This window comes from Vigna unguiculata, chromosome 3 (genome assembly GCF_037176805.1).
Source record: "Vigna unguiculata cultivar grain cowpea cultivar isolate G323 ecotype 2 chromosome 3, ASM3717680v1, whole genome shotgun sequence".
NCBI lineage: Eukaryota > Viridiplantae > Streptophyta > Magnoliopsida > Fabales > Fabaceae > Vigna > Vigna unguiculata.
The window spans coordinates 56,426,374-56,439,017 of NC_140794.1; the positions used below are offsets into that span (position 1 = coordinate 56,426,374).

Sequence of the window (12,644 nt, forward strand, 5' to 3'; positions counted from 1 at the left end):
AAACTTGTAGTTTAGCTAAGAAGATAAATTAACCCAATGTGTATACATTCATTTTTCTTTTTTCAAATAGAAAGGTTCTATTAATTAATAATATTTATTTTCGTTCAAACAAACCAAATACTGTGTTTGGATTGGAATATATTTTTAGATTAATTTTAATCCATTTTCAAACAAAGAAATGCTTACAAGTAATCTCAAATTCTCTTATTTTTGAGTACTTTACGATCTCATCTTATTCATTGGTAAGACACATATTCAACATTTATATTAAAATCACTTTTCACATATTCAAACATGTTAAACTTATTTCTCATCACAGACAATTGTGTATATGTAATGAACAAAGAAAAATATATAATATCGAAATAAAAGTTAGTTTAAGTTTTACTTTTGGATTTTACTAACACAATTAAACGCAAATGTTTTCCCTTGTCACGCAAGCAAAGAGAGAGTTGGGGACCCCATATAATCCAAGGATATGATTGAGAAAGCAATTATATGGTAGCTCGAGTAAAAAATAAATAAATAAAAAAATTGATGTCGTTTCAGGAGTCTCTGTCTTATTATGAATATGGGTTCTTACAATTTCACAACTCAAACCACCTTAAATGGTATTCTTTTTCTTTCTATGCTAACTAATCTATATACCTATATGCTTAACACCAAGCATCTATGGGCAATATGATTAGACCAAAAGTTGAATACCAAACAAAAAACCTGTGGTTCTTATCCACGCCTTCATCAAACCTCTCTCACTGTCGGTGTATGTTTTCATCATTCTGCTTACATTTCCTCTTCAACTGTGTATTAATTCAATAATTTCTTGCATACGGTATTCTTTCATAACCAACCACTTATGTTATGCATTAGTATTACCGTACAAAAAAACAAAGCAGAGAAAAATAAATCACAACAATCTTTTTAGAATAAAAATAGACAGCTAATCATATTAATTTCAGATTAAAACAATTAAGAATGCATATGCTCAAGATTTTCCAAGATGCCTCTGTAGCTAAAGTAACAGATGGACCCATAGGAGCAACTAAGTCAATCTCTTCCACCCAGTAACGTTTCAATTTTTCACTATCTCACTCGCTTATGCGAAACAAAGTCAAAATATAGAGAATTTGGTGCCAAAAACGGGGTGAAGAGTTTATTTTCACACCCAATATGAACACAGTTAACTCAAAGTTGCCAACACCTCATTGCATCACATGATCCCTCCTTTTGAGGAGGCTTTTACTTTCACCACGCCTTGAATAACTCAATTTAATCGAAGTACCCATGCCTAATTAATTTGATTATCCTCAGAGCTTATGCAAGTTAATGTGTGAACATGGAGCCGGGAACTTTTTCAAAAAAACATCTATTTGGGACCATAATGGTAAATTGTAATGCAGTAATATTAATTATTACGAGTGTAAAAAAGCAAGAACAGGGGATGCGAGAGTTACAGTATTTAATAAATAGAGGAGAAAGTGGTAAAAGAAAACATCATTTGATGGCACATTCCTCATATTTTTTGTTTTACTCGTAGGATGGGGGTAATAGGTAATGTTACTTGGGAGGTTCCCCCATCATTTGGGGCTTGCTTAACGGACAAAACTGCCCAACTGGTATCCTGTAAAACCAGAAATCACGAAGCACCTGGGTCCTACATGTTCAGTTTAATCACGCCATTCAGCCCGTCTTCCATTCCTTTATATACACCCTCCAACTACGTACTTTCTCCTCACACTTCACCAAATCAACACATGGCCACCACCACCTCCACCTCTCTCCTCTTCCTCCTCTTCTCTCTCCTCACCCCCTCTCTCATTTCTTCTTCCCCCGTTCAGAACCCTGAATTGGTCGCCCAAGAAGTTAACAGGTAAACCCACATTCACACAAACACACACTTGTTATTAAATGTCACATAAATTTGTTAGACAACGTAACACTAGTGTGGTCGTCAATTTTATATATATTTTATTTCTTTGTTTGTTTGATGCAGGAAAATCAATGCCTCTGTAGCCAGGAGGAATTTGGGTTACCTGTCATGTGGGACAGGTAACCCAATAGACGACTGTTGGAGGTGTGACCCCAACTGGGAGAAGAACAGGCAGAGGCTGGCGGATTGTGCAATTGGGTTTGGGAAAAACGCGATTGGAGGAAAGAACGGGAAAATCTACGTGGTGACGGATTCCAGCGACGATGACGCGGTGACGCCTAAGCCGGGGACGCTCCGTTACGCGGTGATTCAGGAGGAGCCTCTCTGGATCATATTCGCCAGGGACATGGTGATTAAGCTGAAGGAGGAGCTTATCATGAACTCCTTCAAGACCATCGACGGAAGAGGCGCTAGCGTGCACATTGCGGGTGGGCCATGCATTACGATACAGTATGTGACCAATGTTATAATCCACGGGATAAATATCCATGACTGTAAGCAGGGGGGGAATGCTATGGTGCGGGACTCCCCACGCCACTACGGGTGGAGGACCGTATCCGACGGTGATGGCGTCTCCATCTTCGGCGGAAGCCACGTATGGGTTGACCACTGCTCCTTGTCTAACTGCAATGATGGGTTGATCGACGCCATTCACGGGTCTACCGCCATTACCATCTCCAACAATTACATGACTCACCACGATAAAGTGATGCTTTTGGGCCACAGCGACGCCTACACTCAGGACAAGAACATGCAGGTCACAATTGCTTTCAACCACTTTGGGGAAGGTCTGGTTCAGAGGATGCCAAGGTAAAGTGGTAAAGTAGTAAAGTAAAGTAAAATGTTGTTTCCATTTTCCAAAATTGCTTTGCCGGTGAAATTTGAGAAAAGTGGGAGGGAAAAGAGTGAAAGTAATTACTTTTGCAATTATGTGGGTCCTGGTGGCGAAATTTGAAAGAGAAAAAAAAATGTTGGTGATTTGTTGCAGGTGTAGGCATGGATATTTTCATGTGGTGAACAATGACTACACCCACTGGGAAATGTACGCCATTGGAGGAAGTGCAAACCCAACCATCAATAGTCAAGGCAATAGGTTTGTTGCACCCGATGACAGATTCAGCAAAGAGGTATTGTATTATATTATCCCTGATATAATAGGAAAGTGTTTTTAAAGAGTAAATATTGATATGATGTGGTGAAATTGTGTAGGTGACAAAGCACGAGGATGCACCAGAGAGCGAATGGAAAGGGTGGAATTGGAGGTCTGAAGGAGACCTATTAGTAAACGGTGCGTTTTTCACAGCATCGGGAGCAGGAGCGTCGTCTAGCTATGCAAGAGCCTCTAGCCTGAGCGCGAGGCCATCTTCACTGGTGGGGTCCATTACGACCACTGCGGGTGCACTCAACTGCAGGAAGGGTTCCCGCTGCTGATTATTATGAGCAGACAAAAGTTATTAAAAAAATGAAGAGAATGACCCTATTAATTACCTACGGTCATTTCTTTAGCTAGGTTGTATATTTTCCTATGCTTTGCTTCTTCCATTCTATTCTTTCGTTTCCTTCTTTAGTTTTTCTTACATTGTTTTTCACCATTTGTCTTTTGGGGTTTCTGATATGCTCTACTCTCCTATCATTACAACCTCCGCCTGTAAACTTCACAGAACCAAATTGCTGAATCTGGTATGTGAGAAAGCAAGTGCAGAAGAGTTGATATTGTTATAAAATATATATAATGTGATTATGTTGAAGTTTTAATTCCCTCTTCTCTCTCTGTATAATAACCGACACACGCGCAGACACACAAGTGCACAGTGTTGACTAAGACCACGGAAAAAGAAAGTGCATTTAAGATAAAATATTCTAATCCCACCAATCAAGGTAAAATGGTTGGTGTATCAGAGCACAGAGCGCAAAGCAGAGCAGAGCAATCCAACAAGTTCAACGACCCAAATAACTGTTAACTAATCCACCAAAAAAGAAGGTGCAACTACAAACTGTGTAGCTATTGGTTAGCTTCAATAATCATATTTAATAGCCTTTTGAATTATTAACTTCAGTTCAATTTATAATTAAAACAAATTAACGTATTATAGATGTAAATCAATTAAATTAAAATTCGAGCTCCAATTTAATCTTAATTACAAGCATACCTTAATAATTGTAAGCTTCTATTTCAGACCTACTCATTTTGAAGACAATGATAATTTTATGACAAATGTTAACTCGGTCAAGGATTTTTCTTTTTCAAATATTTTAAAGGGAACTTTTTTTAACGTGTTTTTATATACTTTTTAATTTTAATTTTCTAATGAACATTCTAAAAAACTGGTTAGCGGGAGTCTTGATTTATAAAAAAAATGACAGATTGTGAATACAATTTTCAATAACTGGGAGTTATTAGGAAATGGAAAGATTCTAAAATAAAATATGGCAAAATCACGTCTTTGAATTTTCTTAATTCACTTCCAATTCGCATCATTATAGCCATTTATTTAGAAATGAAAATCAACAACAACACACTTTTAAACTACTGATGCCACTATTTTCCCCATTTTGTTCATTTTAATAAATTTCTATTAAAAATATAATGCGTGTATTGGTAACACTTTCCATCCAGAAGTTTATATGTTTTGCTTGTGGCCTTCTTAGGCACGTTCTGGGTATAGACGTGGAATTAAATATCTATTCTAGCTTGAAAATAAAAAAAATGTGTTGTTTATATATCCTTTTGAAGTCATTTAAAAAACGTTTTTTTTTTTTTTTTTCATTTCAGTATCGTTTCTCCGGAATAAGCAAATAGCTTTCTTTTTCTTACCATCACTTCCTACAGTTCTTTTTTGTTTTTTTTAGTGTGGAGAAAGAATTCAAATGTTAAAAAACACGTAACACAAATGTGAATGCTTCAACGGCCATTTCTGAACCCAAAAGGTAGTTGAAAACATATAAAATAGTTTTAGTAATTTATTGACTAAGATAAATGTGTGTCTGAACGAAGAAGTGGGTGAAGCTTGATAATTAATATTTTTTTTTTATGAAGAAAAGGGTCGGACAGAATCCTCGGGAGTTACAATAGTGTTCCATGAGTTTGGGGGAAATAGCGAAGGTATGTAAGGTGAAGCAGCTATTGTGGACTGAAGATAGGCGTGGAAGAAAAAGATAGAGATGCACATGGAGATGGAGTTACCTCTTCAGTGGAACTTCTTTTCATGGACGTATTTAATGCATGTGATTGAGGGAGATTTAAATTCACCCTTTAATTTAAAGTTTTTTTTTTTCTTTTGTAAGACAAAACATTAGTTTGAATATTTTAATAAAAATCACCTGACAATAAAAATGTTAAATTAATCAATATATTTTTAACTACTGGATCATCTTTAATTTCATTTTTCAACTAAAATATACACTAGTAGACAAATGTTTATTTATTATCAGAGATGATAAATGAACTTACTTTTTTGGATATTGTTCGAACTTATCCTATTTTAATAATGTTTAATGAGTATGGAAATATCCGACTTTTTCAACTTAGTACGAGGATATATATATATATACTTTGTTTTTTTTACTTTTTTTTATAATTTGATTTGTCATAAAATTTATTTTTATCTCCGATATATTTTTCGTCTTATTTCAACTTTTATGCATATATATTCAAATGATGTATGTCAATTAAATATTTTTTATGTCTCACGTCTCAATATTTTTACACTTTTTAAATATTTTTATTTATTGAATATTTTATTTTCACATGAGAATGTTTAATCCTATCAATTTAAGTGTTCCATAGTATAAAACTTTCTTTTATAGGTAATATAAAAAAAATTATCTTCTTTATTATATTATTAATAATTTTTGTTTCATTTGAAAAACGTTTTTACGTCGCTAAAACTATTTTCTTTATATATCAATTATCGACTAAGTTAATATTTGAAAATTTTTCAACTTGGTACGAGGATGTTCATATTTGTCTCATCCTTGTTTCTATATCCACCATAATGGAGATGAGAACGTACATATCTATTCTGTCCTTGTCTCCATACCTGGCATAATACCCATCCCGCCATATCATTGTCAAATTATTAAAATATCCCTCGTTTATTGAGTAACCTTATGCCCATTTATATATATACACACACACACACACCCTCATTTTTTTTACTTTTTCTTATAATTTGATTTGTTATGAAATTCATTTTTATCTCCAATATATTTCTCGTCTTATTTCAACTTTTATGCATATATGTTCAAATGATGTATCTCAATTAAATATTTGTTATGTCTCATATATGAATATTTTTACATTTTTTTAATATTTTTATTTATTGTATGTTTTATTTTCACACGAGAATGTTTAATCCTATCAATTTAAGTATTCCATAGTATAAAACTTTCTTTTATTAGGTAATATAAAAAAATCTATCTTCTTTATTATATTATTAATAATTTTAGTTTCATTTGAAGAACATTTTTATGTCGCTAAAACTATTTTCTTTATATATCAATCATCGACTAAGTTGATATTTAAAAATTTTTCTTAGATCTCTAAGGTATTTTTCATCTTATCATACCCTTAATTGTACATTTATTTTCCTTTGTGTAATTTTATTCAATGGTCTCTCTAAATTGTTTCTAAGACACATTGATAATTTTTTTAATATTTGTTTGTTTTTATAACATAGAATATTATTTTGATATTTTTCATATAATTATTTTTACTTCATAGTTCATTATCATATGTGTAATTTTATCACTATAACTTTATAAATAAATTTTATTTACTATAATATAATAATTTAATATAATCGTCATTAGTATTTTTCATCACCATCCAACATATTGAAGTTCAAAAGGTAAAAGATCTATCTCTTTTATTAGCATATAAAAAAAAGATTTTGTTAGAATTTAAAAAATTGAAGTAAATAAATATTTAAAATAATTTTTTAATTTGAATATTTATTTTCCTTTTATATATATTTTTTAGTATTTTTAAATTTTATCAATTATGTTTCATGAATTTTTGCAAATTTAATAATGTTTTGGTTTTGATGAAATCTTATCTAGTATTCTAATTTGAAATGTTTATAATTATAATATAATTTATTTCTAAATATTTGATATTGAATAAACATCATTTCTTTTAATAATAAATATTTAATAATATTATGTTTCCTTTATCGTAAGATTTTTTATTTTATAAAAATTAATTAATTGATATTAAAAGCGTACAAAAATGAGTATGGGTACGAGTCAAGTGTATACCCGTTACCTGGTGAGGATAAGACAAAAACTTAATACTCGTTTGGTTTAGATATGAACATGAGGATGAATTTTGTCTATGAAAATGAGTATGGAATGACGATACCTGTCATCGCCCCATTGTCATCCCTATTTGTTATCTTGTCATGTTAACTTGTTAAGCTATTACCACATTGCAATTTATTACTTTAAAATTTTATAATTTATGATTTTGTAATTTAAAATTTATAAATTTTATAAATTCATAATTGTATAATTTTTTATATTATTAAAATTTTATTATTTTAATTCAAAATTGTATAATTATAAAGTAATAATTTGAATTAAAAAATAAAAATATATTATAATTTTGTAACAAGTCTCGTGGACTTGGAATTACAAAAATATTATCATAATAATTATTGGATTTGAGTACTTTGTAGATGGTTTAGAGTTATGATGTTATGTCTTTTAAGATGAAATATAAGATTATGATATATTTTAAATTTTGAATTAAAATTATAAATTTATAATTTTATAATTATACATTTATGAATTAAAATTTAAAAATTTAAAAAATTATAAATCTATAAAATTATAAAATTATAAATAATAACATTTTAAAATAATCAATTAATTAAATGATACTTGACGAAAACTGAATAAAATGAGATGACAAGATAATAATTATCTCAATCACTCAATAACCACATCAAACCGTTAACTCAACAAAAAATTTAGTAGCAGACTTAATTAAAAAAATTGAATTGATTGAGTAAACTACGATAATCTATCGATTTATTAGAAACTTAATTAAAATTTTCAAATTTATCACGACTTTAAAATATAATTAAACATAATTTTTATACTTCCCATATTGGATTATCAGAAAGACAATTCCGGATCCTTAAGCACTTTTCAAATTTGATGTTCCGAACCTATTTCGAATCGGATCTTACAGAACCTAAAAGCCCCATCCTTCTTCCCCCAAAATTTCCCTTCTCCTCCACTGCACCCCATATATGCGTCAACCAACTAAAATAGAGAATCAAAACAACCGTTGGATCCTGTTTCGTCAAAAGATATAGGTACTGGTTTATTCTTTTAATTTTTTAGTTTGATTTAATTTAATTCTCATTTGTTGGTTCAATTTAGTCATTTAATTATTTAACAAGGTTCAATTCAAGAAAAAAAAATCAAGTATAAAAAATTATAAGGGTAAAAATTTTAAAAATAAAATAATTTAAATCTTTAGGTAGAGTTATTTGATGTATAAATTCAAAAAAAAAAAAATTTTAACATGCATATATAAGTTTTAATTAAACTTATTTACTAATTTTGTCTCAAATTGGAGAGGACAAAATTAGATCGTTTTAAAAAATAGGATACTAATTTGTATAAAAAATTTAAATTGAGGATTAAATTAAAAACAACTAATACCACTGTCACGTGTCACAACTGTAAACTGATACGTGACATGATGATAAACTCGCATGTGACAGTTTATATATTTTTAGAAAAAAAATTAAAAAAATTAAAAAAATTAAAGAAATTAAAAATTCTACGACTTGACACGTGTCATGTATGGACACGGTGTTAACTCCAACTTAACGAAAATGACCAGATTGAACCAAGAAATAATAAAGGGGCCAAATTAAACCAACGAGGACCAAATTGAACCAAACCAAAAGATTAGGGAACTAAATCAATAATTATACTTTCGCTGAAACAATCGTTGGATCTTGCGTGTTTTGTCAAATTTTTGTCTTTTTACACATTCTCTCACAAAAAGACAATTATAGAAAGGGTGCAGAGTTTGGAAACCTAATTGGTAAGTAAAAAACTCATGGTGTATTTGGATAAAACAATTTAAAAGAATAGTTTATTTATTTACAATATTTAAATTTATTTGTGATAAACTGACTTTTTTGGATGAGGAAATTAAAAGAAATTTATAATTGAGAAATTTTAAAAAGGTATTTCAAATAATTAAAGTAATAAAATTTGAAATTCATTCACAAAAAAGGAAATTAAAATTCCACAAGTTTAAAATTTCTAATTGGTCAAGATAAAAAAAGGTTGAGGATGACTTGACCGAGAATCGACCAAGACTAACTTGGGCGAATTTGGTCAAATTTTGGTCGATGCTAACTTGGTTGATATTCGGTTCAGACCGACTCGGCCGAATTCCAAAAAATTTCGGTTGGGGCCGACTCGGTCAAGTTTCAGCAAATATTTGGCTAGGGCTAACTCAACCGAAATCGGCCAAAGCTAACTTGATCAAAATTTGATATCAATTTAGTTGATTCAATCCCAATCGGAATTAGGGTGAATTCTGCTGAGTCTTCCCCAACCAAAATTGGCTGAATGCATCAAATTTGGCTTCAGTCGAAATTTGGCAAAATTTAATCGAATCATATGTGTAAGAATTTCAACTAAATTTGACCGAGTCGATTTTGGCCGAAATTTGACTGAGTCAACTCCAACCTAAATTTGGCTAAATTATACTGATTTATGCTAACAAAAATTTGATTGATCCGATTGAAATTTGATCAAATTTAAATATTTTAAATTAACTAATATAATTTTTAAATTTAAGTTTAAACTTTTATATATTAAAATAAATATTATTAAAATAAAATTTTATTTCATAAAAAAATTTTAATTATTTTATCGAAAAAAAATTCAAATATAAGATATTTCAAAATCCGTATTCAAACAAATTATTTAGAAAAAATTGAAAAGAAATGAATTCAGTCATTGTTTAAAAGTTATTAAATGATTGTACCAAAGACAAGGTGAAGCTAATTTATGGCGCCGCTAATTACCACCATATCGTCTCCGAGCTGACTCTGGATTTTCGGGGTTCAGAATCCGAAACTTGTTTTGTTTTGCCTTCCGAAACTTAATCAACATTATCTGTAGGAACATCTTCAGGGGCTTCACCACTGTGTTCGTGGTTCGAATCAACTCTTACAACGAAACTAGACTTAGCAATATGAACTTGAGAAGCCATTGTTAGGAAGTTGGAAAATAGGGGTTGCACTTCAGTGGCTAGGAGAAAATGTAAAACTAATTAAGGATCTTTAAGATTTATAATTCTCACACGATAAATCATAATAGAGCACTAACCTTGATCCATGAGAGATCCTGTGAATATGTGTTCTTTAATTTATAATCTTGTGTGCTCTTCAACCACCGTTTCCCAATCTATCTCTTTGTCTTTCTTTCTCTTCTCACACGTTCTTGATGGGTTACAATGAAAAGAACCTTATGGCCAGAGACAGAACCCCTATTCCTCTTATAAACCAACGTCCATCAAGTTGGTTTTTATTTTATCTTTATCTTATTTTATTTTATTATCACTTCCCATAATAATAATCAATAAGTCTTTATATTTTATTAAATCACAATTCGGCCCATCATAATATTTCAAATGAGTCACTAATAGAATTAATTCGTCAATTAATTCTAACATTCTCCCACTTGACTCATATGATGTCATAACATTATGTGATTTAATACATAAACATAATGCGCATTAAAAGACCTTGCATAAATTGGTTCCATCATTATTCATAATTAAAGATACAGAAATAATAACAGTCATGGCGGTCACACATCATTTGATCGACATGATCTCTTCCATGTACTACTATATCATCCCTTTCTCCTTAATATGACCTTAAAAATGAGAAGTCCATAATGGGCTCAAACATAATGTCATTTTACAAAGCAATAACATAACATAATTTGTTTTCTTCATCATAATTTGCATGCATAAACATAAAGAAGAAAACATAGATTTCAGAAATTTATACATTAGGGAGCTCAGAATGTCACATAAACATTAAAAACATTAACATTCAACATTTAACATTCACTAGTAGACATAATGCCCATATTCTTTACATGACCAACATACAATTTGGGCGGTAACCCTTTTGTTAAAGGGTCAACAATCATAAGATCTGTGCTAATATGTTCTATTGACATTTTACGTTTCTGAACTTCTTCTTTAATGGCAAAGTATTTCAACTCCACATGTTTAGCACCTTTAGAATACTTGTCGTTTTTAGAAAAGAAGACTGCTGCGGAATTATCACAATAAATTTTCAGTGGCTTGGAAATACTGTCGACTACTCCAAGTCCTGAAATAAAGTTCCGCAACCAATTAGCCTGAACTGTGGCCTCAAAGCATGCCACAAATTCAGCTTCCATGGTGGATGCAGCAATGACAGACTGCTTCGCACTTTTTCATGAAATCGCTCCTCCGGCTAAAAGATACACATAACCAAATGTAGACTTTCTTGTATCCACACAGCCGGCAAAGTCTGAATCTGTATAACCTATCACCTCAAGGTGATCAGATTTTCTATAAGTAAGCATGTGATTCTTTGTTCCTTGTAGGTATCTTAAAACTTTCTTTGCAGCTTTCCAATGCTCCAGACCTGGATTACTTTGGTATCTTCCAAGCATACAAACTGCAATGCTAATATCTGGCCTCGTACAGGTTTGAGCATACATCAAACTCCCAACAACATATGCATAAGGGATATATTCCATCTGTTTCCGTTCTAAATCATTCTTTGGACATTGCATGAGACTAAACTTGTCTCCTTTCTGTATTGGAACAGGAGATGCTGAACATTTATCCATTCTGAATCTCTCTAAAACTTTATTAATATATGCATTCTAAGACAAACCTAACAATCCTTGTGATCTGTCGCGGAATATTTCTATTCCTATCACATAGTATGCCTCACCCATATCTTTCATTTCAAAGTTATTAGAGAGAAACCTCTTAGTCTCACTTAATAGACCAAGATCATTAGTCGCAAGCAAGATATCATCAACATACAGAATCAGAAATATAAACTTACTCCCACTGACCTTCAGATATATACACCGATCAACGGTGTTTTCCTTAAATCCAAAGGACACAATAGTATCATTGAACTTAAGATACCATTGCCGAGAAGCTTGTTTAAGTCCATATATCGATCTCTTAAGTTTACACACCATGTGTTCCTTTCCTTCTTCAGCGAACCCCACCGGTTGGTCCATATAGACATCCTCTTCTAAATCCCCATTCAGAAAAGCAGTTTTAACATCCATTTGATGCAACTCAAGATCATAATGAGCTACTAATGCCATGATAATTCTAAGAGAATCTTTCTTAGAAACAGGCGAAAATGTTTCCTTATAGTCAATGCCATCCTTCTGAGTAAAGCCTTTGGCAACAAGACGGGCCTTGTAACGTTTAATATTGTCTTGAGAGTCACGCTTAGTCTTAAAGACCCATTTACACCCAACTCTCTTGCATCGTTCTGGCAATTCCACAAGGTCCCATACGTCATTATGTACCATTGATTTAAGCTCATCTTTCATGGCATCTAACAACTTATCAAAATTATCACCATTAATGGCTTCTGAAAAAGAAATTGGATCATTATCAATGCTTAAGTCATTTTCTGAC

General features: G+C 31.4%; 1 protein-coding gene and 1 pseudogene across 1 annotated transcript; one reads left to right on the forward strand and one right to left on the reverse strand.

Moving 5' to 3' along the window:
• The first annotated feature begins 1,712 nt into the window (after nucleotides 1–1,712).
• LOC114179035 (putative pectate lyase 5) lies at nucleotides 1,713–3,685 on the forward strand. Its single transcript, XM_028065227.2, has 4 exons — nucleotides 1,713–1,870; nucleotides 1,994–2,740; nucleotides 2,919–3,057; nucleotides 3,140–3,685. Exons 1-4 carry the CDS (start codon nucleotides 1,755–1,757, stop codon nucleotides 3,359–3,361), a joined length of 1,224 nt encoding a protein of 407 aa, XP_027921028.2. The 5' UTR covers nucleotides 1,713–1,754; the 3' UTR covers nucleotides 3,362–3,685.
• Nucleotides 3,686–10,950: 7,265 nt separating this feature from the next.
• On the reverse strand, nucleotides 10,951–11,880 carry LOC146887962 (secreted RxLR effector protein 161 pseudogene; annotated as a pseudogene).
• Between the last annotated feature and the right edge of the window lie 764 nt (nucleotides 11,881–12,644).

What these genes read in the sequence shown, in the direction of transcription:
- LOC114179035 (XM_028065227.2), top strand. Translation starts at nt 1,755, where the DNA reads ATGGCCACCACCACCTCCACCTCTCTCCTCTTCCTCCTCTTCTCTCTC. An exon ending in GTCGCCCAAGAAGTTAACAG is followed by an intron (nt 1,871 to 1,993) that starts GTAAACCCACAT and finishes TGTTTGATGCAG; the next exon opens with GAAAATCAATGCCTCTGTAG. An exon ending in ATGACAGATTCAGCAAAGAG is followed by an intron (nt 3,058 to 3,139) that starts GTATTGTATTAT and finishes GAAATTGTGTAG; the next exon opens with GTGACAAAGCACGAGGATGC.